The sequence below is a fragment of the Lithobates pipiens genome, unplaced genomic scaffold (assembly GCF_037356315.1).
Source record: "Lithobates pipiens isolate NorthernLeopardFrog02 unplaced genomic scaffold, aLitPip1_a1.2 Scaffold_13, whole genome shotgun sequence".
Lineage (NCBI taxonomy): Eukaryota > Metazoa > Chordata > Amphibia > Anura > Ranidae > Lithobates > Lithobates pipiens.
Window position 1 is genome coordinate 219,432,725 of NW_027507718.1, and position 15,537 is coordinate 219,448,261.

Below are 15,537 nucleotides of genomic sequence, written 5' to 3' on the forward strand. Positions count from 1 at the left end.
GATGCAGACCACACACAGTCGGAATATCCGAAAAAAACAGTCCGATAGGAAACATTCCGACGGAATCTCTGACCGTGTGTACAAGGGCTTAGAGGCATCCATCTAACTGAACACGCACTAGTGAATAATATATATTTAAAACACAAGAACCATGAGATCAAAACATCACTGAAAATTGGTCTAGGTAGTGCTAGTGCTTCTGTCCTGTATTTTACGATTTCTACGGCACTTCCCACTACCAGACACTATAACTGACCCATATGGGGGAATCTCATTCCCACAAATATGTGCAGGAGTATCTAGGTAAGAAGGCTGTAGAGATATGATGTCAAGATTGTCAGGAAACAAAAGAACAAGAATCCTCTGCCAGTCAGCTGTGGGGTCAACTCCGTACATCAGGGACCTGTAAGTAAGCAAGCCAGGGGGACCATATTTTGTCAAAAAGGGATTGTTTGTGTTGCAGGACATGCAGGATTTTTTCATTCTGCATGATCCACGTGAGTTTACATTTCATTATGTTTATAACAGGTGCCAGGGGTTCACTCCAAGTGTAGCACTTTAAGGACACCACCACTCGCTTTTATCCATTTTTTTTGGCTGGTTTTGCCCATTTTTATTTAAAAGAAAGTTCAAAACAAACACAGAAGATTCTCTCGCAGGGGTATTCACTATTTCAGTCATGCTACTAAAGTAAACGATTTTCAGCCCTCCTAGCTTGTAATCGCAGCTCTCCAGCTCAGGCCTTACACTTTAGGGCCTTGGTCTGTCTCCCACAGACTGGACGCTCAGCACCTCCATTGGTGCAGCAAGTAGCCTCGTGCTACATTGGCTCCCACCTCTCTCTCCTATGTGAAGCCCTACAGACTCCCATGGCCAGACCTCCTGTCTGCAGGGTGGAGTCGTTTCCAAGTGGGAGCCAAGAGCCTTGGTCTGGTGATTACCTAAAGTGGTTGTAAACCCTTACAACACACTTTGACTTACAGGTAAGCCTAGATTAAGGCTTACCTGTAGGTCCAAGAAATATCTCCTAAACCTACACGGTTTAGGAGATATTTGCCGAAAGACAGGCACCGCTGTCTATGGTGCGCAGGCTCACTGAGTGCGCCGCGGTCAACGGCGATATGCCGCGACTGGCGGCTCCCGTGCGCATGCGTGGGAGTGACGTCATTGCAGCTTCGCCGAATGACGGAGGCAGAGCAGCGAGACCCACAGAGAAGATGGACGCGGCGGACTACAGGGGACAGTGGTGACTTCGCTGGCTCCTGTGTCAGGTAAGTGACACATAATGGACTACTATGCGATGAACAGTAGTCCATTATGCTTTACCTTTGCAGGGAATGAAAGAGGAAGTAAACTCATCAGGGTTTACTTCCTCTTACTTCCTCTTTAAAGCCCAGAACACAGCTGACTCATTAGGGAACTGGCTGTTTATTAGGCCTGGATCCTGGCAAGGTACCGCCCTGCTACACAGGGCTTTTTCATACTGTTGCAATAACGATTTTGGCCTCTAGGAACATAGTTTATAAGTATATTAAAGTGGTTGTAAACCCACTTTTTTAACTTTTACCTACAGGAAAGCCTATAATAAGGCTTACCTGTAGGTAAAAAAAATATCTCCTAAACCTGTACGGTTTAGGAGATATTCCCCTCGGTATGCGCCGCTGACTACAGCGGCGCATGCGCACAAGGGGGTTCTCTCCGTGAAAATCCGGCAGCGTTCGTCCGGCCGGATTTAAATCTCCCGCGCGCATGCGCGGGAGTGACGATATCGCGGCTCCGGCCACTCACAGCGCCGGAGCCGCGATACCCGGAAGAGACGCCGAGGGAGCATGTCGGCTTCCTCGGCGTGGATCGGGCGAGATGTCGGGGCCTCGTTCTAAGGTAAGTATTTCATAATGAGCTAGTATGCGGTGCATACTAGCTCATTATGCCTTTTGCTTTGCAGGTTTAAAAAAAAAAAAAAAAAAATTGCGGGTTTACTACCGCTTTAAGGTCTGGGTATGTCACGGAACATTTTCAACTGATTTATTCAGTAGAGCAATGCTGGCATCTTTGGTGATATTAAAGTGGTTGTAAAGGGATTTTTTTTTTTAAATAACATGTTATACTTGCCTCCACTGTGCAGCTCGTTTTGCACAGAGTGACCCCGAACCTGGTCTTCTGGGGTCCCTCGGCGGCTGTCTCGGCTTCCCCCCACAAGTACTTCTCACATTCATGTGAGCTTGCTCTCATGGTGAGAAGTACTTGCGGTCGCGCTCCCGTGATACAGCCTCTTCGCCGCTCAGCCTGGCCGCTGATTGGCTAGAGTGGATGGATTGAAATCAGCGCAGCCACTGGCTCACACTGTCAATCACATCCAATGACGTGGCAGTGAGAGTGAGGCAGAGGGTGAAAAGGGACAGGAAGTACACGAGTGCCTCTAGGTCTAGGTGTAGGTTGCAGAAGTTGTGGACTCTAAGATTCAGGGAGAACATCAAGTCAGGAACCGTGACGATGCTGGGGAGATCAACCGAGATTAAAGGGGATCTCCACCAGGCTTGCAGTTTCAGGAAATGCGGCTTGCCGAAGCTTCCAGCAGACACGAGACAAGAGTGCGCTGTGTTCAATGGAGCTTGAATGTGTCAAAAACCATGAAATCAGACCGAGACAGAAGTACAGTTAAATCACACTTGTTTAATATTAAAAGTAAATAGAACAAACATAGTCAAAACATAGCCAGAGTTCATGAACTGGAACGGATAGTTAGACAAGCCAAACGTCAGGGAGCCGGAGATGAGCATAGTAAAACAGCAAGCAGGATCTGGAGCCAGAAGGGATGTCAGCCAAGCAAGTCTTTAACAGGAATGCAGGAGATCGTCTCTGATGTTGACCAAGGCAAAGGCAGAGATCCTCTGCGTTGGACAGCTTAAGTACGCAGGACTGACAAGCGGGTGACATGGAGCCAGACAGGAAACAGGAGTTCACTTCAGTCAGAGGATCAGCCAGAGTCAGCAGCAAGTGGGCAGTGAAGTACCAGGGCATCCGACAGAAGCAACGTCAGGGATAAGACATAATCAGGAACCAGTAATCGGCAGTATAATCCACAATCCAAAAGGTATGTCAGAGGTAAGCCAGGTCAGCAACGGATGATTAATCTGTTGGCGTTTGCGCTATAGCCCAATGACGACCACAGCGCGGACCTGAATTTCTGGGAGGCCGTCATATGACGGCCTCCCCTTTGCACGCGCCCCCTGCAGGGCGCGGGCTGTGATCAGAGTCACTGAGACTCGGGTGATCACAGATCCAAGTAAGGACCACGTGATCAGCTTTCAGACAATGACAGCTGATCACATGATGTAAACACCGGCTTATGTGCAAGGGACACCGGTCAGGAAGAGGAAGAGGCAATTCTGCCTCATCGGTGCCACCAGTGCCACCTATCAATGCCCACCAGTGGTGCCAATCAGTGCTATCTACCAGTGCTGCCTATCAGTGTAACCAACCAGTGCTGATAATTGCCCATCACTGCCACCTATCAGTGCCACCTCATCACCATACATCAATGAAGGATTAAAAATACCTCTTTGCAAAATTTTATAACAAAATATAAAAAAAAAACATTTTTTTTTTTAAAAATTGGTCTTTTTAATTTTTATTTTTTTTAACAAAGGTAGCAGAGGTGATCAAATACCACCAAAAGAAAACTCTTTTTGTGGGATAAAAATTTAATTTGGGTACAGTGTTGTATGACTGCGAAATTGTCATTCAGCGCTGAAAATTGGTCTGGACAGGAGGGGGGTTTAAGTGTCCAGTAAGCAAGTGGTTAAACAGGATACAGGCAGGTCACATGGAAACAGCTTATGACCAGTCAGCATTGAGCAGAGCGTCCTTTAAATAGGCCGCCTGCCACCAAAGGGAACTGTGGACGCACTCCCGCGAGAGTGCACATTCCTATACGCATTGGCGCACCTGCGATCAGCCAGGTTCCGTATGCAACTGCTGCGCTACAACAGTTCTTACACTATGTACCGTATGTTGATAGGTCACATGTGGCCAGGGCTGCTGTTAGAAGTCATGGGGCTCTATACAGCCTACCTGACAGCCAACCCCTAGAATATCAAAAGATATTTTTTTGTTAAAATGCCTTGGTCACGATGCAATGCTTCGCAGCCATGGCAGAAATGATACCCCCATCGAATGGGACCAATTCAAGTGAATAGAAAGGAGGTTGCACTAGTGCTGTGGGTTAGATCAGGTGGTGAAAAGGAAATATGCCTCCTCAAAATGCTCTCTGGAGAGTGATCCAAATGCTGACTGCACTTCAGATAGCATTTGACAGGCAGTAAGGAGGCATATTTCCTTTTTACCACCTGATTTAACCCAACACTAGCACAGCTTTTTTGTGCTATTTATTTGAATCGGGTCCTGTTTGATGGGGGGGTGGTATAATTTCTGCCAGCCCTTAATTTTTTTTTATTTATTTTAACTTTTCATACTTTTTTTTTTAGTTTTTTTTACATTTTTAATTGCCGTTTTGGGGGTCCTTTGGTGAAATATGGGTCTAAACAGACCCCTGATGTCTCACATTTGAGACAGAGAAATGGACTGAGGACACAGATTCGTCAGTCCCTTTCTGCCCGGACCCCCTTTTGAACTGATGAGGCCCAGTCCCAGTAGACGAGGGCTGGCTGTACTACCTTATCAGCTGCCCTGCATGTGGCAACCAGCTAATTTTGAAAAAACACTATGGGAAAACAAGAAAAAACAGGTATTAAAGGTGAACTTTAAATGTTTAAATGGTGGTTTATTTTTCAAAATGAAAAGTGAATTTTGAGATGACTGTCTTGTGGCAGCACTTACAGTCGTGCTCATAAGTTTATATACCCTGGCAGAATTTATGATTTCTTGGCCATTTTTCAGAGAAGATGAATGATAAAACAAAAACTTTTCTTTCACGCATGGTTAGTGTTTGGCTGAAGCCATTTATTATCAATCAACTGTGTTTACTCTTTTTAAATCATAATAACAGAAACTAGTCAAATTACCCTGATCAAAAGTTGACATACCCTGGTGATTTTGGCCTGATAACATGCACACAAGTGAAAAGGTCAGTGAGTTCCTGGGCTCCTGACAGACCCGTACATCTTTCATCCAGTGCTGCACTGACGTTTCTGGATTCTGAGTCATGGGGAAAGCAAAAGAATTGTCAAAGGATCTGCGGGAAAAGGTAGTTGAACTGTATAAAACAGGAAAGGGATATAAAAAGATATCCAAGAAATTGAGAATGCCAATCAGTAGTGTTCAAACCCTAATCAAGAAGTGGAAAATGAGGGGTTCTGTTGAAACCAAACCACAGTCAGGTAGACCAACTAAAATGTCAGCCACAACTGCCAGGAAAATTGTTCGGTATGCAAAGAAAAACTCTCAAATAACTTCAGATTAAATACAGGACTCTCTGAAAACATGTGGTGTTGCTGTTTCAAGATGCACAGTAAGTAGGCACTTGAAGAAAGATGGGTTTCATGGTTGAGTCGCCAGAAGAAAGCTATTATGCAAATGCCACAAAGTATCCCGCTTGCAATACGCCAAACAGTACAGAGACGAGCCTCAAACCTTCTGGCACAAAGTAATTTGAAGTGATGCGACCAAAATTTAGCTTTTTGGCCACAATTATGCCACGTACAACGTATCAAACAAGCGGGTGGAAAAGTCCGGCAAACTCAAGTCCGCCGGACAATCCCCCCGTGTGTAGCCTCCGGCATACTTTTTTGACCCGAAAGTACGGCAGACTTAGAAAGTAGTTTTGCACTCCAATCTTCCCGCCGGACTCGCATTTCGGCGGACAATCCGGCAGTGTGTGTGCCAGTCCACCGTACTTTTGAAATGAGCGGACTTTTCCCGCCCGGAGAAAAGTCTGCTCATTTCGAGCGGGTCTCCAGGTAGGCGGGGGCCCACGAAGGAGACGTCGCTGGCCCTGCCACCTGGTATGGACTTAAAGGGGAACCCCAACGCCGAAAAAAATTGGCGTGGGGGTCCCCCCATGTCCACATCAGACCCTTGTCCGAGCACGCTACCCGGCCGGCCAGGAAAGGGGGGACGAGCGAGCGCCCCCCCCCCCCCTCCTGAGCCATACCAGGCCACGTGCCCTCAACATGGGGGGTGCCTTGGGGAAGGGGGGCCGCGCGCCCCCCCCACCCCAAAACACCTTTTCCCCATGTTGATGAGGACAAGGGCTTCTTCCCGACAACCCTGGCCGTTGGTTGTCGGGGTCTGCGGGCGAGGTGCTTATCGGAATCCGGGAGCCCCCTTTAATAAAGGGGGCCCCCGGATACCGGCCCCCCACCCTATGTGAATAAGTATGGGGTACAATGTACCCCTACCCATTCACCTGTAAAATAAAGTACAAAAAAACACAACACACAAGATAAAATTAGTTTATTGCACAGCTCCAGGGGTCTTCCGTCTTCGGGGGTCTTCTCGCCGGACTCCTCCGCTATCTTGTAGCTCTTTTACTAGCGGAGGAGTCCGGCTTTCTTCCTCGCCGCCGCCCTCTTCTTCCGACTTCGGGGGTCTTGTCCCCCCTCTTCGGTTCTTCTGCCGGGCCACCGCACCTTCTTATAGCTCTTTTACAGGCGGTGGCCCGGTCTTCTGTCGCCGCTGTCGCCGCCGCCTTCTGTTCTGTTCTTCTCTTCTTCTTCAGATGTTGCCTCGTCGAGTCCTCCGCTCACAATGGCTCTGACCGGGCACGCAGTGACTTATATAGGGACATCGCCGGATGATGTCCCCGCCCATTATGGTGTCACAGTCCCAGAGGATGCTCAGGAGGGGGGGGGGGCGCTCGCTCGTCCCCCCTTTCCTGGCTGGCCGGGTAGCGTGCTCGGACAAGGGTCTGATGTGGACTTGGGGGGACCCCCACGCCAATTTTTTTCGGCGTTGGGGTTCCCCTTTAAGTCCATACCAGGTGGCGGGGCCAGCGACGTCTCCTTCGCGGGCCCCGCCTACCTGGAGATGCGCTCGAAATGAGCGGACTATCCTCCGCGTGTGTGGGCGAGTCCGTTCATTTCAAAAGTAGGGCGGATAGTACGGCGGACTTAGTACGCCGTATTAGTCCGCTGAAAAAGTGCCGTGTGTGGGCAAGTAGCCCGTTCGGAAAGTCCGACGGACAGTCTGACGGGAAGTCCGCCAGACTAAGTCCGTCGAACAGACGGCTACGTGTGTACGCGGCTTAATAAACACTTCATTTGGAGAGGAGTCAATCAGGCCTATGATTAAAGGTACACCATTCCTACTGTGAAACACCGAGGTTGATCGCTGATGTTTTGGGGATGTGTGAGCTACAAAGGCATAGGACATTATGTCAAAATTGATGGCAAGATGAATGTCTCCAGATGAATGGGTCCTGTAGAGCGAGCAATTCATTTTAACCTACAAGGACTGTGGGAATCACCCAGAGGGATGCTACATCACAGTGTGGGCATGTTTTCAATATTGCCACACAGGGAGTATTTACTACCTCTGGGTTTAAACACTGTGTCCCATATTGCTTTAATATCAATTTTGTGTTTGTATATGTATGTATTTCATGTGAATTATTAAAATTTGTATATTTTTTGCCTGCAAAGTCCATTATTCCTTCATTTAGCATTTATAGTCTACATAGGATGTGGCACAACCATATTTAGGTGTTTGCATTGCTCTCAGGTGGGAAGCAATCAATTCAATCCCATTACCATCTGAGAAGATAAAGAGACTCATCCACAAATACCACAAAAAACTTCAAGCTGTCATTGATGTTAAAGGGGGCAATACATGGTATTAAGAAATGGGGTATGTAAACTTTTGATCAGGGTAATTTGGGTAGTTTCTGTTGTGATTATGATTTAAAAGGAGCAAACACAGTTGGTTGATCATAAATGGCTTCAGCCAAACACTAACCATGAGTGAAAGAAAAGTTTTTGTGTTGTCATTCATATTCTCTGAAAAATGGCCAAAAAATCATAAATTCTGCCAGGGTATGTAAACTTATGAGCACAGCTGTACATTTACTAACACTGTAGCATCTGTGTAGCGTTTGTTAAATGGGAGGCACGTGCATTTACTTTCCAAAGCTCTTGACTCTTCACTGCCTCTACCTAAAAGGACATTACAATGGGACCTCCTGATAGAATTGGCTTGTTCCTAGGTACTTGTGACATTCTCTATATACAGCTAATCTTTTTTTCTGTTCATTTAAAAAAAAAAATTTTAGTGGCACAAGATGAAATCGACAGACAGCAAGAACTTGTGAGAAAATGTCAACAAGATTCTTTAAACAAAAAGGTGAAAATATTGTAATAAAATGCCCTATTTTCTCAGTTTTTTTTTTTTTGGATGGAATTAGTAACGCATAGACCTGCACTGAGGTGTACTGCTTAAAGTGGAAGTAAACCCATCGATTTAAACAGTTAAAAAAAAAAAAGGCATGCCGGGAATGCTAACTGCACATTGGCTGTGCTCTCAGCCAAACTATCAAACCATGCAAAGATGGCAGCTTCCTTGGCTGAAAACGATAGGGGAGTTTACTTCCACTTTAAAACAGTTTTGAGGAGTATAGGTTAAGCCATTGTTATGGAACACAGCAAACAGCCCTTATTGTGGTCACTAACAACCATTCCAAGCAGTAAATCACAGTGCAGATCTATTTGATATCTGCTTACCTGAGTCCATTTAACGTTGTTGTAAAGGTTGAAGGTTTTTTAACCTTCATGCAGTCATATGACGGCGTCCCAGAATAGTCGCTCTTGCGCGCCCGAGCTGTGTTGCTGGGGCACAGAGCGACCCCACTGTCTGTAAAGAGCCGTGGCTCTTTAACCATGTGATCAGCTGCGTACAATCACAGCCGGTCACAGGTAAACATGGAGATGCCAGTAATTGGTGCTCCTCGCCTCACACTGATGGTGTGTGGCGAGCTGAGCCGATCAGCGGCATCTCCTTGCAGGGAACAACAAAACATGTAATCGGGGCATTGATCATCAGTGCCCTGATTACAATATAGTGCCACCATGTCACCAATCAGTGCCAGCAATTAGTGCCCACCAATGGCAGCAATTGGTGCCCACAACTGCCACCATTCAGTGCCCATTAGTGATGCCAGTCAGTGCTGGCTATCAGTGCTGCTTATCAATGCTGCCCCTCACTGCTTTCCATAAATGCCCATCAGTGCCGCCTATGAGTGCCACATATCTGTGCCCATAAGTGCAGTATATTGGTGCCTCCGAATCAGTGCCCATAAGTGCCACCTCTTCAATGTCCACCAGTTCAGCCTATCAGTGCAACAGCGCTGAAAAATGGCCTGGGCAGGAAGGGGGTGTAAGTGCCCTGTAGGCAAGTGGTTAAAAACCTCGAACTCTTGGACGTTTGCTCTCATTAGATTGTATGTATAAATTAATATGACAAGGGTTCTTGGCTTCCCATACTCAAGAACTACATTTTTATTTCTGTCTGTATTATGCCTTCCCTTCTTTTAGTTAAATTGTGGTAATTTAAACAGGAATTGAGGGAAAATCTCTCTAATGGAGCTTTGGATAACCGTAAATAACAGAGGTTATAATCCTTCTGCACTTCATTAAAATCTAAGAAACTGTTTTGGTGGCACATACACTTTTTTAATTCGCCTTAATATACCTAACTTAGTGTTCTGGGAACATTTGGTGTCTGTAAGGCCAAGGAAGAATCGAAACACAGATGAAGGAAAAGAGCAGGCAGGCCAATAGCAACAGATTCCAGATTCATCCAGATTTTTCAAAATCTAGTACAGCTGTGCATGGTAGCCAATCGGCCTTCAATTTCAGCTATTTCAATTTAAAGGGGTTGTGTAAACCCTTGTGTTTTTTCACCTTAATGCATCCTATGCATTAAGGGGAAAAAACTTCTGTCACTGAGCAGCCCCCCTTTTTACTCACCTGAGCCCATTTGTTAACTACGCCGGAGACACGCACACCCTCTCTGGCCGGGGTTTCAGCTCTTGATTGGATAGATTGATAGCAGCGCAGCCATTGGCTCCCGCTGCTGTCTAACAAATCCAGTGACACGGGGGCAGGGCTGAGTCCGGCGTTTTTTGTCTATGGATGCAAAAGCTGGACTCAGGAGCGTGCCCACATGGGTACCCCTAAGGAGAGCGCTTCTTTTAGGTAGCTTCCCGATGCATGGAGGAGCTACTAGCGCCACCGGGGAACTCCAGAAGAAGAGGATCGGGGCCACTTTGTGCAAAACAAACTGCACAGTCTGCACGGTGGAGGCAAGTATGACGTGTTTGTTATTTAAAGAAAAAAAAATGATGGTTTAGTAACCCTTTTAAGCTTTGACAAAAAAAAACAAAAAAAAAACAGGAAGCTGTTTCTGTGCACAGTTGCACCAGATTTTGCACTCTCCAGTTTTAGTAAACCAACCCCAATATGTATATTTCAAATTACTCAAGCCTTAATCTATCAGTTTCTTTGTTGCATTCTAGTTCATCATCCTGGGTTATAGGAATATCATAACATTTGCCTATTTCGGAAGACACTATATTTATTTGGACTATTTATCATTGACAGGCAAGGGAATACTCTGAGGATGTTTTAAAGCCACGTGAAGCTGAAAAACTTAAAAAGCAAGAGCAAACCTTTTATAGGATGACAGGCCAAACCTGGAAATTAACTGAAGGTCATGCACTTGGTGTAAGTAAGATTAGAAGGCATGCTGTCTTAAGTTTTACATTTATATACTATTGTTTTGTATTAAGACTCCAATGGACTAAATTTGTCAAACCAAATCTATTGCCTGCTCTCCACGAGCAGATAGTGGAAGAATCTGTCCATAAGAGTATAGATCACCCTGTTATACTTAAAAATATCAACTTCTGTTCCTGTTTTGCTTTGAACTTTGTGTGTCTCATGGTTCTCTTACTGGATCAGCTTGACGGCAGGAGGCACCTTTTTAAAGCTTTAAAATACACAATTGGTTCAAGCATTGTTTACAGTTGCATAGTGTATGGTACACTATATGGCCAAAAGTTTGCAAACACCTAACCACACCTTCTCTATGACCCAAAGTATGTGGACACTCATCTAAATTATTAGATAAGTTCAGGTGTTTGAAGTAAAGGACACTGTTAAAGTGTCCATGAACACACATTAAATAATACTTGTATGTCGAGATGGCTAATATCATTTCTCAACCATAAGCTTGTTTATGTTAGTAAAACCTTTTTTTAGTACCGTATTTTTCGGACTATAAGGCGCACGTAAAAGCCTAAATTTTCTCCCAAAAACGACCGTGCGCCTTATAGTCCGGTGCGCCTTATATATGACCTGTTGACATCGCTGGAGTTCTTTGTTAACAGTATCTGTCATCTTGACGTAAACCTTCGGACTATAAGGCGCACGTAAAAGCCTAAATTTTCTCACAAAATCGACCGTGCGCCTTATAGTCCGATGCGCTTTATATATATGGAAATATCCATTTTATCAGCCGGTCGTTGCTAGTGCGCCTTATAATCCGGTGCGCCTTATAGTCCGATGCGCCTTATATATGGAAATATCCATTTTATCAGCCGGTCGTTGCTAGTGCGCCTTATAATCCGGTGCGCCTTATAGTCCGAAAAATACGGTAGTTTAATTTTGTGGTCACGTGGTTGCAAAGCCTTGTTTTTGTTCTTTTCCGGGGTTTGTCATTTAGCAAAGCAGTTGAGTTAATTTATTTGTCACAAACAGTGGGGAAGATCAAACATTAGGATAAGAAAACTTATTTCCAAGTGATGGTCATTTTACACAAAATAAAGATATTTATTCTTGTGTTTTAAAGCTTTGTGAATTGAGCCTAAAGACATTTTAGAAATTTGTGTGTTTCTAACCTTGTGACAAGATAAAGCAGGGTCCATAAAGACATGGTTTGGTGAATTTGGAATGGGGGAACTTGAGTGGCCTGCACAGACATCCGACCTTATGCTTACTGAATATCTTCGGGATGAACTAGTATGTCAATTGCGAACCAGATCTTATCATCCAACACTCGACTTCACAAATACACTTTTGGCTGATTAAGCTCAAATTTCACCAGGCACAAAATCTTGTGGAATACCTTTCCCAGGACTGAAGGGTATAACAGTCGCAGAGGTGAGATACTCCAAAATATTGCTCATAGATTTAGAGTGAAATACCCAACAAAGCTCATAAAGGTATACTGGTTACTGGTTTACAATGTCTTAAGAGGTTTACTATATATGTGGGCAAAAAAAAGGACACCACATCCTAAGTCAAGATACAAGTACAAAAAATAGAGAAATAGATTTTTGAGATGCCCAAGAAACAACAAAGTGTTAAAATATAAAAGTTTATTACAAAAATATGAAAAAATATTAAGACAAAGTTCATTAAGCTAAAGCAAGTATTCAAGAAATAATTCTCATCTACAAGCATCATTCCAGGGGGAAACCTTACTTCAGATAATTATAACCATAAACTGTATATTGATGTAATATCAATTCTACTGATTGAAAAAATGGTGGGGAAACCTGGAACTAAGGGGGTTTTATTGAACATGATACGTTTCGCAGTATAACCGCTTCTTTAGGAGGAATCAGGGAGATCTTTGCAACTGCAAACAATAACGATAATTGAAGGGTAACTCCTCTTTCATGGGGAAAAAAAAATAGCAAATAAAGAAAAAATAATATAGCGTATGCAAATGAAACACAAGTCATATTGTAATTGAATGGTATTAAAAAAATGACCTTTTCTTTTCAATCTGCAGCTCTGTAATTTTCTGAAAATGCAATATGGCTACCTGAACGTACAGAGAATGTGTACATAACGCCCCCAGATATATAATTTCCTGCTTGTGTGATTGACTCATCAATTTTCCAGAAGTTTGCACTAAGATGCAAGTCAGATATCAGGCATCCCCTGCAACAAAAATTAAATTTTTGGTGAGATGCTCCCAATAGGAAATTGCATCTAAAAGAATGCAGGACCAGCAGCTTTCCTCATTAGTGCCATGTTGGCCAGTTTCTATTGAACTGGCTGATGGCATCCGATATTCGGCCCGTGGGTACGGCCCTTAACCACTTCTGGACCGCCCACCGCACATATACTGCAGCAAGGCTGCCCCGTTGCGTGAATCATAAGTGCTTTTTTTTTTTTTTTTTAGCACCGATCACTGTAATACTGTCATTGATCCCTAAAAAGTGTAATTTGGGGTCAGATCTGTAAGCTGCAATGGCGCAGTCCCGCTAAAAAACGCAGATCGCTGCCATTACTAGTAAAAACAATAAAAATATAAAAGTCCATGAATCTGTCCCCTATTTTGTAGACGCTATAACTTTTTTGCAAATCAATCAATATGCTCTTATTGCGATTTTTTTTTTTTTTTTTTTATTAATTAAAAGAATGTAGAAGATTATGTATTGGCCTAAACTGATGAATACATTTTTGTTTTTTAATATATATTTTTTGGATATGTATTATAGCAGAAAGTAAAAAAAAAATATATATTTTATTTTTTTTCAAAATTGTCAATCTTTTTTTGTTTATAAAAACCGCAGCAATTATCAAATACCAAAGCTCTATTTGTGGGGGGGAAAAAATGTCAATTTTGTTCAAGTACGTCGTACGACTGTGCAATTGTCAGTTAAACCGGCGCAGTGCTATATTGCAAAAATTGGCCTGTCATTAGGGGGGTAAATCCTTCCACGGCTGAAGTGGTTAAGTAAATTTCCCCCGGTATGTCTGCTTTGGGTATATTCTGATGCGTTAAAAACTGCATATGGAATTTGTCTTTCTATATGAACATTTACAATCTGGCCATTTTAAATTGGATTATTGTATATGTGCTGTAATATAGTTTTATAGCCCATTGTGTCTTATGACACATGCACATTTATAATGGTTAGCTCTTTTTTCTATATTAGATTTAATAGATTTGCTGCTTGGCCTGCTTACATGTAAATATTTGTGTACCACACACGACTCATTAATCAGAGAAATGCCTGCTATCGAATTCTGTTGAAATGCTTTGAAAAAAGTACAAGCACAATACAGCCTGTGTCATTCAAGAGACCACAATGGAAATTATGTATGTAGATGACAAAGGCAAATTGGAAGAAATCTGAAATATGTCTAGAAAGCCATGAGATGAAAAATGGTTTAAGTTGTCAGGCAGGAATAAACTAATGTACAGGCTACAGCACTTGGCAATTGTTTGGCAAGCATCCAGATATCTTTTTGTTTTTCATTTTTAAGATCAAATTATTTGTCAGTACAGTAAATGTAATTTCTCTTTTGTTCATGGACAGACACAGCCCCTTTAAATCCTGATTGTAGGGTTATCACGCCACCTTCAGGAGAGGACTAGGCAAAACATGTAATACATGTAAAAACAGCAGAACTGCTTAGCTCTGCCCAGGGGGGCGGTCCCTATGGCTATAACCCCTCAGCCTGCTTCCTGCAGCTCAATTTTTTTCTGCCTAGTGAAGGAGAAGGACCTAGGCTACCTGTAGGGACCATTGGTCTTGGGTATTCTTGGATTTTTCCACAAGATTTGGATCCTGTGATCTTCTATCAACAGCCGGCTGGGTGACAGGCTCGATAATGTAGATCTTTGTAGTCTCCCCAGCCTGGCCATTGAGCGTGAGAAGGCCCTAGTTACGCGCTGGGTTGGCCAGGACATGGCCCTTCTGCTCCAGGGGCGGCCGGTGAGCTATATGCTCCGGGGCACACATATGACCGGGCTACTGCTGTCTGTGTCAGTGTGCCGTGTCCAGCAGCCACCCCGTACTGCTAGGGCAATGGGTCTGTGGTGGAATGCCTCCAGCTATTCCGACCGGACGGGCAAGTACAGCTCTCCCTGCTTCGGCAGGATAGAGCAGCTGGCCATTCCCTGGGAGGTTGATTAGGGGGTCTCTCATTCTCCCTTTCCTCTCTCCCTATCCCGGTTTTCCCTCCTCCCCCTGTGGGGGACGCTGCATGGCTGGGCATGTGGTACGGTGTATGTACATGGGCTGGGGGTCCTCCGTGGGGCTCTGAACCTTGACAGGGGTTGCACTGTCTGTTTGGGTCCGTTAGTGGTCTTTTCCCCTTTTTTCTCTGCTGTGAGGTGCCTGTGTAAAGAATTGCCTCAGAATGTGCTGCCGCCATTTTCTGGAGGCCGCGGCCATTTTCCTGTAGTTTTTTTTTTGCAGAGCATGGCTGTCAGCCATTTTCTAGAGGTCCGGCGGCCATTTTCCTGGTGTTTTTCATACAAGAACGGCCAGCAGCCATTTTCTTGTAGCCTCAGCACGTTTTTACCTCCAGTGCTGGGTCATTTTACCTCAAAACAGCTCATTTTTTTCTCTCTGGGTACCTTTGAGTAGACGCAGCACACAGCGGTCAGCAGCAGCACGGCACAGCACTCGGTCGGGGTGGTGAGTCCTGCGGTGGGGGCCCCTCAGTCTGTGAGCAGCTAGGAGGGTGGGATTGTGTACCTTGTCCTAAGTTACCATGTGTGGCAGACAAAGTGGGTCAGCATGGCGTCAGAAGCTGGCGCTTCTTCCCCAGGTATCCC

General features: G+C 44.5%; 1 protein-coding gene across 4 annotated transcripts in view; it reads left to right on the top strand.

Annotated features, from left to right (window-relative positions):
* UBXN8 (UBX domain protein 8) overlaps positions 1–15,537 on the top strand; it is a 57,527-nt gene that overhangs the window by 10,672 nt on the left and 31,318 nt on the right. For all 4 annotated transcript variants that reach the window (XM_077476225.1, XM_077476227.1, XM_077476228.1 and 1 more), the window contains exons 3-4: positions 8,228–8,298; positions 10,554–10,676. In XM_077476225.1, the coding sequence (XP_077332351.1) occupies positions 8,228–8,298; positions 10,554–10,676 (194 nt within the window). The remainder of the gene's footprint in view (positions 1–8,227; positions 8,299–10,553; positions 10,677–15,537) is intronic.